General features: G+C 51.3%; 1 protein-coding gene across 1 annotated transcript in view; it reads right to left on the minus strand.

Annotated features, from left to right (window-relative positions):
• Nucleotides 1-13,026, minus strand: part of HS3ST4 (heparan sulfate-glucosamine 3-sulfotransferase 4) — a 512,276-nt gene extending 499,250 nt beyond the window's left edge. Inside the window, exon 1 of the mRNA XM_003124532.5 lies at nt 12,293-13,026. Within this exon, the coding sequence (XP_003124580.3) occupies nt 12,293-13,026 (734 nt within the window). The remainder of the gene's footprint in view (nt 1-12,292) is intronic.

The following is a 13,957-nucleotide window of genomic DNA, read 5'->3' on the forward strand; positions in this document are numbered from 1 at the left end:
TCTTTATTTGTGAAACTCAGATAAGACAGTATCTATTCAGTGGGGCTGCTGTGAAGAATAAATGGTGTGCTACTGGGACCTTCTGGGGACACTGTCTAGCCCACACAGCTTGTTTGAGTGGGTTTCTTTTTCTCGTACCCAAAATAGTCTCACCAGAATAGTTCAGGAAAGAGCTGCGAACAATTCTTAGCCAGAGTTCCCCAGAAATGTGAGCGTGTGATTCCTTTTCAGAAGCCTGGAGCTTGGGAGATCCCATCATGGCACAGCAGAAACAGATCCGACGAGGAACCATGAGGACGTGGGTTCGATCCCTGGCCTCGCTCAGTGGGTTCAGGATCCGGCGTTGGCATGAGTTGTGGCGTAGGTCACAGACGAGGCTCAGATCCCGCGTTGCTGTGGCTGTGGCGTAGGCTGGCAACTGTAGCTCTGATTTGACCCCTAGCCTGGGAACCTCCCTATGCTATAGGTGTGGCCCCAAAAAGCAAAAAAATAGAAAGCAAGAAAGAAGGCTGAAATTTTGCAAGAAAACAGCACACAGAAGGTACCCCTTCCATCCAGTAATTCACTGATTCACAATCAGCAATGAACAAGCCACCATTATTGAGTGCCTTCTGTATGCCAAGTACTGTTTTGGTTCTGAGCACCAGCAGAAACAGGGTAGACAAGACCCTGCTCCCACCGAGCTGATCTGCTGGTGAGGACAGATAAGTAATCGGGATGATTCAGAAGAGCGAGAGACAGTAATACACGCTCTGAAAAAAGAAAACATAGGAAGTTCCCACTGTGGCTCAGTGGCAAGGAACCCGACTAGTATCTATGAGAATGTAGGTTCAGTCCCTGGCCTCACTTAGTGGGTTACGGATCTGGCGATGCCGTGAGCTGTGGTGTAGATCGCAGATGCGGCTCAGATCCCGTGTGGCTGTGGCTGTGGTGTAGGGCTGGCAGCTGTAGTTCTGATTCGAACCCTCGCCTGGGAACTTCCATATGTTGCAGGTATGGCTCTAAAATGCAAAATAAAATAAAATGGAGTTCCCGTCGTGGCGCAGTGGTTAACGAATCCGACTAGGAACCATGAGGTTGCGGGTTCGGTCCCTGCCCTTGCTCAGTGGGTTAAGGATCCGGCGTTGCCGTGAGCTGTGGTGTAGGTTGCAGACACGGCTCGGATCCCTCGTTGCTGTGGGTCTGGCGTAGGCCGGTGGCTACAGCTCCGATTCGACCCCTAGCCTGGGAACCTCCATATGCCGCGGGAGCGGCCCGAGAAATAGCAAAAAGACAAAAAAATAAATAAATAAAATAAAATGCCCTCAAGCAGGAATGAGCTTGATCTCAGAACAGAAAGGGAGACACGCCCACAGTCTTTTTGGGGGGTGAGGGGACAAAACCCCACAACTAGCCCTCTGTGGGGACAGGTGACACCCAAAGCTTCAAGCAGGGACATGCAGCATTTATTCCACACTCCCAGGATGCTGGAAAACATCCCTTCGGGTGGAAAAGAGCTTTGGGACACAGGAAAAGAACTGCTGTATGGCTGGGGCCCCACGCCTGGGTCTGAAGCCCACCTCCACATTTGGGGCAAGTTCCCTGACCCCTCTGTGCCTCAGTTCCCAGACGTGTACAATGGGGGGCGGTCACAGCACCTGTCTCACCAGGTGAATCCACTGCTCAGAGCAAAGCCTGGCACCTACAGATACAGTATGTGTTCCCACCCCAGTCCTTCCCACAGCAGCCCTGGGATTCTTGCAGGCACAAATCTTGCATCTTTCTCTCCCCGATGCACTAAAAATAACCACCCCTGGTCCCTGATATATTTTTGCTCTGGAACAACAGGAGGGCACCTACATTTGCAAACTGACACTAATTCAGCTGTTCATTCACACCTTGGCACGCTCCTGCCGCCCCTCAATTTGGAACACAAAGCAGTCAGTCCATAAGGAATTCTACCACTGTTTATGAATCCAAGCCGAAATGGTTGTCTTACCATCCTCAGCCAAGGAAAACCATAAAAAGGAAGAGAATCCTATCTTTGAAGTACAACATTTTGGCCATGTTCATATAAATGATATTTTCAGAGCACCCTCAAATACACCTGACCTCAATTTAGCAGCCACGATCTCCAATAAAAAAGGGGGGTTCCTGCGGTGGCGCAGAACATTAATTCGATGAGTATCTTCGAGGATGAGGGTTCGATCCCTGGCCTCGCTCAGTGGGTCGGGGATCCAGTGTTGCCAGGAGCTGTGGTGTAGGTCACAGATGTGACTCGGATCCTGCGTGGCTGTGGCTGTGGCTGTGGCTGTGGCTGTGGCCGGCAGCTACAGCTCTGATTAGACTCCTAGCCTGGGACCCTCCATATGCCAAGGGTTCGGCCCTAAAAAGAAAAAGAAGGGTGCAGATGGGGCGGGGGGAGAGGGGAGGGGAAGGGGGAAAGGGGTAGGGAAGGAAAAGAAAGAAACTCTCTTGGAGCAAGAGCTCTCATTCCATGTACTGTTTTCTTCTTTGACGCCCCTCAGGAAAGTATTAAAATTTTGTTCTTACAAGTGCCTTGCAATTTTTGCTAAATTTATTCCTAGTTACTTTGTCTCTTTGGTGGGTTCTATAAATAGGATATTTTCTCTCATTACATTTTCAAAATGCTTGCTTTATGCACATAGGAGAACTATAGATTTTGCATAGTAATTTCCTTACCAGTCACCTTTAATGAATCCCATTATTGTTTGTAATAGATTCATGGGGGGATTGCTTATCTTAGGTTTGCCAACAAGAGATGAAATTATTGGCAAAGGGTGATAATTCTACCTCCTCCTTTCTTATTCTTTTTTTTTTCTTTCTTTTTGCATCTTCTTCCATTTTTTATTAATTCCCGAGCAATCGTAGTGATACCAGTGGGTGTTCTGGTCTTGCTCTGGATTTAATGGGAATGTTTCTAGTGTGACATCATTAAAGATGATGCTGGCTTTGGATATTCCCCAAATCAGGAATAAATATTTAATTTTATCAGACTTTTTAGCATCCATAAAGAAAATCATGGGCTTTTTCTCTAAAGGAAGCGTATCGAGAATATTGAGAGTAAATCACACTACGTGTTAGACTTCCCGAGATCTAACCATCCTTCCATTCCTAGAATAAAACGCACTTTGTCAGGACTTCATCTTGTGATGGAATCATTTACTTGTCCATTTCTCCACTCCATGAGTTCTTTCAGATCACTGGCCATGATTCATGTCTGACACATAGTTGATAATCAATACATGTTTAATGGATAAATAAATACATGAAGAATTAAAATAATGAATGCCCTGAACCTCCCCAAACTAACCCTTTGGACCTCTTCCTGGCTTAAAATAGGCAGAGCGGTCATATGCCTCTCCCAGAGTGGATCATTATATGTCTAATGAGCATGGGGTTTAACTGGTCCCTACTTCTTATTTCAACAGAAGCCTTATACACCTCATTCTTTTTTTTTTTTTTTTTTTTGTCTTTTTGCTATTTCTTTGGGCCACTCCCGCAGCATATGGAGGTTCCCAGGCTAGGGGTCTAATCGGAGCTGTAGCCGCCAGCCTACGGCAGAGCCACAGCAACGCGGGATCCGAGCCGCGTCTGCAACCTACACCACAGCTCACAGCAACGCCGGATCCTTAACCCACTGAGCAAGGGCAGGGACCGAACCCGCAACCTCATGGTTCCTAGTCGGATTCGTTAACCACTGCACCACGACGGGAACTCCTACACCTCATTCTTGATGGGGAAACCATCCCCTACACTTGCAATGGGAATAACCCTGCTTTTCTTCTCCGACCACCACCCCAAGCCACAAGGCTGGCTACATCCACCAGGCCTTATTAGAGCATTATCCAGTGACTGCTTCAGGAACACGTCCATGACCCAACCTGGGCCGGTAGCATCCCTAGGAACTTCTTACAGAAGAAAAACATTTTCCCAAAGAAATGATAAACAGAAAATATGCTTGTCTAGGGCGTTCCCGTCGTGGATCAGTGGAAACGAATCTGACTAGGATCCATGAGGACACAGATTCGATCCCTGACCTCCTCAGTGGGTTAAGGATCCAGCGTCGCCATGAGCTGTGGTGTCGGTCGCAGACCTGCCTCGGATCCCACGTGGCTGTGGCTGTGGTGTTGGCAGGCAGCTGCAGCTCCAATTCAACCCCTAGCCTGGGAACCTCCAGAGGCCACGGGTGTGGCCCTAAAAAGACCAAAAAAAAAAAAAAAAAAAAATGCTCATCTAGGGTTGTTGCTTACCACCTCGTCTAAAATGTAGTCTGACAACCTATCTGAGAATGAAGCAAGGTAGAGCTAAATACGCCAAAGAACTGAAAGAGACAGCTGGATTCAGCTTTTCCTGAAGCCATTCATCAATTACCCCCTACACTTCCTAAACACATAAGCCAATAACTACCTTTCTTTGTTTATAACGGTTGAAAATTCAATTTCCATCATTCACAACCAAAGCATATGGCCCAATTCATGTGTTAGTTTGTTTTCCTGTATATATAGCCTTCATACATTCTTAAATAAAGGTTGAAAAAAAGCTTTATATATATATATTTTAGGGTCACATCCACGGCATACGGAGGTTCCCAAGCTAGGGGCTGAATCGGAGCTACAGCTGCCAGCCGACACCACAGCCACAGCAACGCAGGATCCGAGACTCGTCTGCAACCTACACCACAGCTCACAGCAACACAGGATCCTTAACCCACTGAGTGACGCCGGGGATCAAACCCGAAACCTCATGGTTCCTAGTCAGATTTGTTTCCGCTGTGCCACAATGGGCATGCTGGAAAAAAAGCTTTTTAAACAAAGACAATCCTAACCAGTGAGTGTTAAAAAAAAAAAAAAAAAAAAAAAAATTCCACCTCCTTCGTTTAATTAATGGCAAGATAGGCTGAAAGGCTCCCTTAGCGAATTATAATTTCAGATTGAAATTCCCAAGACAGTTATAGAAGAGCTTGTTAAACCACAGAAACCAGTGGAATCAGGAGATTAACAGGGCGGCGGTGGTTCGATCAGTTTCAGAGATACCAGCCATTACACTAAACCAAAACCTTTAAAACTTTCTAATGTGCAATCCCAGCAATTCCTCATTCACTGGCAGTCTCAAGGCCTCTCCCCTGACTCAGTTTAAAAGTAAAAACATGTGGGAGTTCCCGTTGTGGTGCAGCGGAAATGAATCTGACTAGGAACCATGAGGTTGCAGGTTCGATCCCTGGCCTTGCTCATAGGGTTAAGGATCTGGCGTTGCCGTGAGCTGTGGTGTAGGTGGCAGACGCAGCTTGGATCTGGCATTGCTGTGGCTGTGGTGTAGGCCGGCAGCAACAGCTCCGATTTGACCCCTAGCCTGGGCACCTCCACAGGCCTCGGGTGCAGCCCTAAAAACACAAAAGACAAAAAAAGTAAAAACAGGTGGCACGATCTCCCCCTCCCCAAAAAGATAAATCAATCATGTCATGATAGCTGGAGAACTCCCCAGTAAAAGCTGCCAAATCTCAAGACAGGGAGTTTTGTGGGGGCTTTCTGAACCATCCTGCACCCTCAAATGCTTTCAGCTCTGCAGAAGAATGGATATCCTGAATGCCTCTGCATATATGGGGCAAGGAGCATCAGTTCCTACTAAGGGTTCAAGCAAATGTCAGGGGGCCAGCCCAGAGAGCCTAGCCATTTCCCTAGCTAGCCCATGCCCTTTTAGGGAGAACTCTGGCTGCCCTTAGCTCCTGAAAGCAGACTCTTCTCCTTCAGCTCAAGTTACAACAGACCAAATCCTGGAATCTGGTTTTGATTATCCTCTAGAGAGCTCCTTGAGAGCTGCTTCAGGGTCTGAAATCCCTCACTCAGACATCCTCTTGAAAGAAAAGACGATATTCAAATGAAAAAAAAAAAAAAAATGCATGACAGCATTCGCTTTAAGGCCTTCTGTACTGACAGGCAGGAGAAAAGGCAGGGATAGAAGGAAAAAGTTAGAAGAAGAGCCAGAAGGATGAGGAAGAGAGACAGAGAGAGGAGGGGAGGGGACAGGGAAATGCATTATGTCACAAAGTGTGTGGCGGCACTTGAATGTCTTTTCATTGCATCTTTACATCATCTCTTGGAAGGAAATACCATGGAGCCCACTCTGCAGATGAGGAAACTGAGGCTGGGGGATATTGAGGATTCTGTCCAAAGTCACACGGTGGAGGATGCTGTGGAGTCTGGCTCAGAGAGACCACCTCATGCTTCAAACCACGTTATTTCTCTTCCACTAGCTTCCTCCGTCGGAAGAGTTTCAGAAAGAAGTGTGTTCTAGCATGAAAATATTTTAGCATTTGAATGGGCCCTATGGAGCCTCATCATCTAAGTAAGAGAGAAGAAAAGAAGGAAAGAAGGAGGGGAAGAAAGAGGAAGGAAGGAAGGGAGAAGATATGAAGGAATCTGACATCTAGTCGAACTAGTATGGTGCAAAGAAAAACCTAGAACCCAATTTTTCTAGCTCTCAGGTCTTCCTCCGTCCGCGAGACCAGAATCTGTGATGTACGTACAACTGATCTGTATGGATCAAACACGAGCCCTTCGGATCAAGGACTGAACAAGTGACAATGTTACCACCTTCCAGAAAATATTCATTGGGAACAAACGGGAAATTTATGTGTGAATTGTTTTCTGCTGCTTCAATGTCCCTGCTTCTATCCAGCTTTCTTTGTTGTTGTTGCCTTCTGAGAGAGGTGCTTCCCCCATCTTGTTGCAAAATTCATAAAGGGGAAAAAAAAAATCCAAACCAAAACAGCACACATAAGCCACAATGCTGGCAACTGCCAAGGTTATGGGTATGCCAGTTACTTTCTTTTCTTTTTTGCTTTTTAGGGCTGCACTCGAGGCATATGGAGGTTCCCAGGGTAAGGGTGGAATCAGAGCTACAGCTGCCAGCCTAAGCCACAGCCACAGAAACATCAGACCCAAGCCACACCTGTGACTTACAGCACAGCTCACGGCAACGCCAATGCCGGATCCTTAACCCGCTGAAAGCCGGGGATCAAACCCGCAACCTCATGGTTCCTAGTAGGATTCGTTAACCACTGCGCCATGATGGGAATGCCACACAGCATGCTTTTAAGACATTGAAATCTGCTGCCAGCGTCCAAAACCAGGCCACGTCACACCAAAACCTGGATTTCCAGTTTCTCTGACCAAGTGGAAGACCTGGTCGCTCTGATGCCACATGGGCACATGGAAAAGACAGCTTCGAGAGACAGACGTGGCTGCCCCGCTGCCCCTTCGGACAGAACATATGTGCCCTAGTTTCTCCCCACCTAGTCTATTTCACTCATGTATATTATCTACGTGAGCCCCGAAGGCATCTGAGTTGGTGACCCTGGGTTTAAAAGGTTAAGCAGATGGAGATTGCAAAGTCAATCATTATCAGACTTTTCCCAAAAACATCCCCAATAAGAGCCTCCAGTCAATATTATAACAGCTGTGAGAGAAGGTAGAGCATATGAGACCAAAACCCAGTAGTTCATTTGGATTTCTGCTCCAGGACCCTCATTTTTTGTTTAGAAAATACATTCAGCTTTTGGAATAATGAAAGGACGCTTTGTAAAGTTCTGAGGCTTGTTTCAGCCTCAGGGCCTTTGCACTTACTGTCCCCTCTGCTTGGAAACCTCTTCAACCAGATCATCCCATGGGAGGGTCTGATTCTTTCACGTCATGTACATACATCACCTCCACAGAGAGGGTTTCCCTAATTATTTGATTTTAAGTAACACAGTGCATGCACACGTGCGCTGCATGTGCACACGTGCGCGCACGCACATGCACACACACACACACACACACACACACACACACCCCAATTATTTTCCAGGCCCCTGCTACTCAAAGGGAGGTCCAGGAATCAGCTGCCTCAGCATCACCTTGGAAATCAGAAATGCAGACTCTCAGGCCCCTCCCCCCAACCTGCTGAATCAGAATCTGCAAGTTAACAACACCCCCAAGTGACTCATGTGCTTGGAAAATTTCAAAAGCACGGCTGTGCAGGAGCGCTGCCCAGTGGCAATAAAGATTACAGGAGTCACAAGTGGAACCTGAAGTTTGCAAGTCGCCACACTAAAAGAGAGGCTTGTTTGTCTGCTGTCTCCCCAACCCCCACACCTGCCCCCAGGAAAATGTCAGTTCCAGGAGAACAATTGCTTCATCTGGCATCTTGTTCACTTTATCCTCTATCCCCAGTCCCTAAAACAGTACTGGACACAGGGCAAATATCATTAAAAATGTTTGCTAAATGAGAGAAAGAGGTAAGAGAAGGCCCCTACTAGCACTCTACGTGGGGCAGCGTAGTACCCAGGAAGAAACAGCACTTTGGGCAGAAGTGGCTTCAAATCTCAGCTCAGCCACTGATCAGTTGAGCAACCGAGGCATAGGGAGGTTCCCAGGCTAGGGGTCCGATAGGTTCTGTAGCCGCCAGCCTACGCCAAGCCACAGCAACACGGGATCCGAACCACGTCTGCGACCTATACCACAGCTCAAGGGCAACACCGCATCCTTCACCCACTGAGCCAGGCCAGGGATCGAACCTGCATCCTCATGGATACCAGTCGGTTTCGCTAACCACTGAGCCACGACGGGAACTCCTGAGTCTTTTTCCCCCTCCTGGGGCCTAGGGTAAAGCAGAAAGTCTGCTCTTTTGCTCACAGCCTCATCATGCCACGCAGAGATGCGATATGTCCATAAATCTCAAACCACCATGACAACAGGTGTTCAACACCTGCCAATGCCTTACATCGCCCTCCTTTCTTTATCTCTCTCTTTTTTTTTTAATCTGCCACAACACATAGAAGTTCCCAGGCCAAGGATCGAACCCGAGCTGCTGCAGCGACAACACCAGATCCTTAACCTGCTTCACCGCAAGGGCAATCCATGCCACCCTCCTTGCTTCCCTCTCTAGACCCCACATCTCAAGGACGGGTGGCATGCATGAGAACACTGAACCCACTTCCCCAGCTGTATCCCTCCAGCCAACAGGACGTGTGGCATAACTGCTGGCAGTGAAGACAACTGCAAACCATGGACGGTCGCTTCCCAGAGTCCTACAGCCGAATGGCTTCCAAAGCAAAGTGGTCATGGTTGCTGCACAGTCAGTGATCCACAGGGGAGACCCCAGCTCAAGTGTCACCTCCATCACTTCGACAGTTCTGCCAGGACAGCCACTTGGCAGGCCACAAGGTCCCACCCCATTAGAAGAGTTTAAGGTCTCAGCCCAGACAGTGTGTATCAGCTCACGCTGAAAGGTGGATTGCGCCCTTTTATTTCTGTTTGGGGGGGAGGGGTGTGGGAGTGGAGGATTTAATCTACCCCCCACTTATTAATCACTGCTCCGTGTCAATCCCCCCAGGGAGGCTTGCCCTGGCGTAGCTTTAATACACACCCTAATCCATCAATCCATCTTGTCCTGCAAATCTGATGCATATGTTCTAATCTCCAATGTGTTTTGCAATCACATTCCATCGACGGCATAGGTGAAAAGCACAGCCCAGATTTAGATACAACCAGAGCGACACCAAGGAGATAAAACTGGGGCTGCTGAGTTGAGTATCAGGAGACCCATGCCAGCTCTGCTGAGGGCAGCCCGAATTTCCTCTTTCTCTCCCTCTTACCCAAAACACGGTACCCGGGAACACTTGCAGAATCAGGAGGTTCCTGGGAGGCACGTCGAAAAGCAAAAGAAAAGCAAAACAAATAAATGGGGGCGGGCGGAGGGGGGGCGGAGAGGAGGATCCAAACCTTTAATGAACCTGTGACTCTCTATTCAAGCAAACAGCAGAGTAAGAGTCCAGACAGAATATCCTGGGTATGGGGAGAAAGTGTAACCATTTAAGTACAGAGGCCACCATTTAAAAGACGGGGACCGGGGAACCAGGAGGGTTTCCGTTACAGGCCTGAATCCATGTCACTGCTTCCTTTGTACAATATAGTGACAATGCTGTCCCCTTTGCCCAGATGGGAGAGACAGATGAACTCAAAGGGCAGGAGCAACTGGGAATCCCAAAAATGCCTTCACAGCACTGCCTCTTGAGGCTGGAGAGCTAGCCTAGGGGCTGAAGGGTTTCTGGGAGTCTTCCAGGTTTGGGTGGAAAATGACTCCTCTGTGTCACATAGATTCTTCTCTAGGCACTCCAATCAGCACCACTAAGTGTAATAAGCACTTATCAGGAGTTCGATGTTGGGTGGGGGGGGGCATGGAATGGCTACAGAGATATCACGTGGTCCTCTTAAGTGAGGACAAGGGAACCCAGGTCTATCGACAGCTCTTAGTCCTATTGGACACCCAGCCGGGGTACCACGAGTGATGGTTGAGGATACCACGGTGCTAGAATAGCATCTTCACAGCCACGTCGGGACAGCGAGGCAGTTTACATACCTCCTTTCCCCAGCCGCAGTATAAAAGAGCTAAGAAAACCTGCATCTTCTAGCCTTTCATTCAGAGAATACTCCAGACCCTGCGATGGGACTTCCTGATGCGTCTTCCCACCACACACCCTCTAAGTCATCTGGATGAAACACCCTCTTCTCCATTTTCCAGCTGCTGCCAAGCAACCCAAACACATGTTGCAGAGATGTGATCTTTATGCCTCCCTCTTCCCCAAAGGGCATTTGACACCTCTCAGCAGATCCACAGCTTTAAAATTAGAATCAGGGAAAAAAAAACACAGCACCCTCTTAGGAGCACAGCTACCCCAAAGCAGAAGCCAGAACATTCCTATAACCCACAAGGAAACGACTGAAACCTTCCCAGACATCATACCCCCCCCCGACTTTTTTTTATTTTGCTGTTGTTCCATTAATCATTCTAACACCTTTTTAATTGTAATTGCAAACTGGAAGCCATGGCTTGTGATATTATAAATACTGATTTTCCAGTTAAATTAAGCATTTGCTGTCTTATGTTTTGATAGGAAGGGGCTGTTTGAAGCCTCCTAAAATATTGCAATTAGTTCTCTCTGTTGAAACAGACAAGACATGAACAGACACATTTGCTGTTTCACTTGAATGTGCTGGAATGTTTATGCCTAAGTGCACTTCTCTCAAGCTTTGAAAGCATGAGGCATATTTTTAAAGGGGGGAGAAACCCATCACCATACAGACATTTTTAATATGTTTCCGAAGTTATTTCTAAAACTTTCCCAGGTTGTAATTTAAACTTAGAAAGCCCATCTCTTCATCAGGAAGGCGACTTGTCAGGAAACCATTCTTATTTTACCTATTGGCTCTGTTAAAATGATAACATCACTTTAGCTGACAAAGCCTGTGTTTCTGGTTGACAATTGCAATTAATTACTGAGATGCAACAGAGATGGGGCCAGCCATCCAAATCTGTTTTCCAGAGAGATAAAAAAAAAAAAAAAAACCAAGAAGAAAGAAGGAAGTGGGGAGAGGAAGCAAAGGAGGTCTGCCTTTGGGGCATATCCACCGGTGCTGTTTTAAGAGGTACAGCTGGTGAGAAAGCTGGATTATTCATTTATTTCACCTGCACTTAACTTAGTACTCTCTGCTCCCTTTCCCTCACCGCTGGCAGACGGTGGAAAAGGAGGGAGATGAACAAACATCTCACTAGACATAAGCTCCAATCTGTTGCAGAGGGAAGCGCGGGTTAGAAAGGGCGCGGGCACGGGGCATTAAAACTCTTAGGGCATGAACTGGCATGTACACACTGACGCTCCCGATGCAAAATTACCCCAGCGTTCGTGCAACCCAAGAAGGACAGAAAGTTCTGGAGCTAGGAAACATCCTCAGTCTTTACTAGAAAGCCAAAACTCACCAACATCATCTTTTTAACTGCCCCCTGTTCCTTTTGCTCTAAACTGAAAATCCTGAAGTTGGAGTCCAGCCACGCAAATGCGTTTGAGGGCGATTCTGAGAGATTCCAGGGGATCCCAAAGCCCTTCGGTCTATCTCAGCGTCCCCAACACAGAAGCGCACAGCCCCGCCAGAGCCAGGGTTTGCAAACACCCCGCGGGCAACAGGGCTGGGAATTTCCAGGCTTGGAACCAGGCTGATTTGGAAAGCAGCTCCCAGGGCGATGAGCCTGAGGCCGCCAGAGCAAGGGGACACCTCTCCTTGCCCAGAAATAAAGTGATCCCTGGCTAGCCTCCAGCCCTCTCCGCCGCTCCCCCAGAGCAGCCCCGCCAGGGTTCGCGAGCCCTCGCGGGGCTAAGGGCTCTCGGGACGCTGCCCGGATCCCCAAGGCGCGGTGGCTTCTCGTCCGGGTCTCCCCTACGCGCTCGTCCCACCCGCCGAGCCCGGGGTCCTACCTGTACCACTCCAGCCCCTTCTCGTAGTTCCTGTCGAAGAAGTGCGGCTCTACGCCCACCGCCCGGACGTCCGGGTGCACTCGGATCGCCTCCAGCAGCGCGCGGGTCCCTCCTTTCTTGACCCCGATGATAAGCGCCTGCGGCAGCTTCTTCTCCCCATAGTCCGGGGTGCTGACGGCGCCGCCCCTCTCGCTGCTCCCGTTGGCCGCCCTCCGGCCTGCGAGCTCCTCGTCGGTGGTGCTGGACTCCTGCGCTTCCCTCTCCAGCAGCGCGCTCTGCGCCGTGACCATCTCGCCGGGGGCCAGCGGGGTCCGGAGCCAGGCGTCCCGGGCGCCTCCGCCGCCGCTCGCCAGTCCCCAGCCGTCGGCCCCAGGGGCGGCGGGCTGCTCAGGGGGCTCGGGCGGCTCCCCGCGGCTCGCGTTGTCCGGCGGCTGCGGCGCGGGCGGCTGCGAGGGGGCGCCGAGGCGCACGGGGGGAGGCGGCAGAGAGGGTGGCGGCGGGCTCGGCGGGGGCTCCGCGGCGGCGCCCGGCGGCTCCTGCAGCGCCAGGGGGAATTGCAGGGAGCCCGAGCCGCCCAGGAGGCTGTAGCACAGGTAGGTGACGGACAGGGACAAGGTGCACATGAAAAGCAGCTTGCGCGCCGGCGGGCCCTTAGCCGAGGCGCCGGGCGGCGGCGGCGCGGCGAGAGGTGGAGGCGGAGGCGGAGGCGGAGGAGGTGCGGGCCACGGGGCCATCGCGGCTCCCGGCTCGCGGCGGCGGCGGCGGCGGCCCCCGGCGCTGCCCGGACATGGTTTCAGCCGCCGCCCCCGCCGCCGCCGCCGCCGCCGCCGCCGCCGCCGCTGCCCAGCCGCCCCGGCTGCATGAAGCGACGCCGCTGCGCCCCCAGCCCTGGCCGCTGTCCCGCTGCGCCGGGGGGGAGCCCGGCCGCATGGCCCCCCGCCCCGCTCTTCCCGCGGCGGCCGGGGGACCCCCCACCACCCCCCTCAGCCTCTGGCTAGGGGACCGAGGGGGGCGCGCGGACCCGCCGGCTGCACCTGCTCCGTCTGCAGCGCCCCCGCTTCCCCGGCTCTGCCGCGGCTCCCGCTCCAGCCTCTGCCGCCGCCGCCGCGCGCTGTTGCAGCCCCGAGTTCCTTCCCCGCTGCTAACTTTCTGCCGGGAGAGAGGAGACGCGCGGAGGGGAGGCGGAGGGGGCCGGGCGCGCGCCCCGCGCCGCCGAGGGAAAGGGGAGTGCGCCTCGCGCGCGCCTGCGGAGGGGGGCGCGGGAGCGGAGGCGTGCGCTAGGGCTGGGGCACCCCGGGAAACGGAGATGGTGCCCCCGGCGCCCCGCCCCGCTCGGCAAGCACTAGCCGAAGGTGTTCCCCGCCCAACCCCGCGTGCTTCCCTTCCCCTGGGAGCCTGGGACGCCGGGCTCTCCATCCTTCTCCCAGTACTTTTAGGGACGTAGAGCCGGACGCCTGCCGAGGGTGCTGCGCACCAGAGAGCTAGGGGCCAAAGGGTAGAGAGCTCTTGCTTCCCCTTTTCCCCTGGGACCCCAGGCAAACTCGGCCCATCGCTGACCCGCCCTTCCGTCACCCCGGATCTCTTCCTGCCTTTAGCCCTGGAGTGGTTTCTTGTCCATCACAGTTCTCATCCCAACTTCCATCGTTCCAGCTTCCCCATCTTGTC

This window comes from Sus scrofa, chromosome 3 (assembly GCF_000003025.6).
Source record: "Sus scrofa isolate TJ Tabasco breed Duroc chromosome 3, Sscrofa11.1, whole genome shotgun sequence".
Classification (NCBI taxonomy): Eukaryota; Metazoa; Chordata; class Mammalia; order Artiodactyla; family Suidae; genus Sus; species Sus scrofa.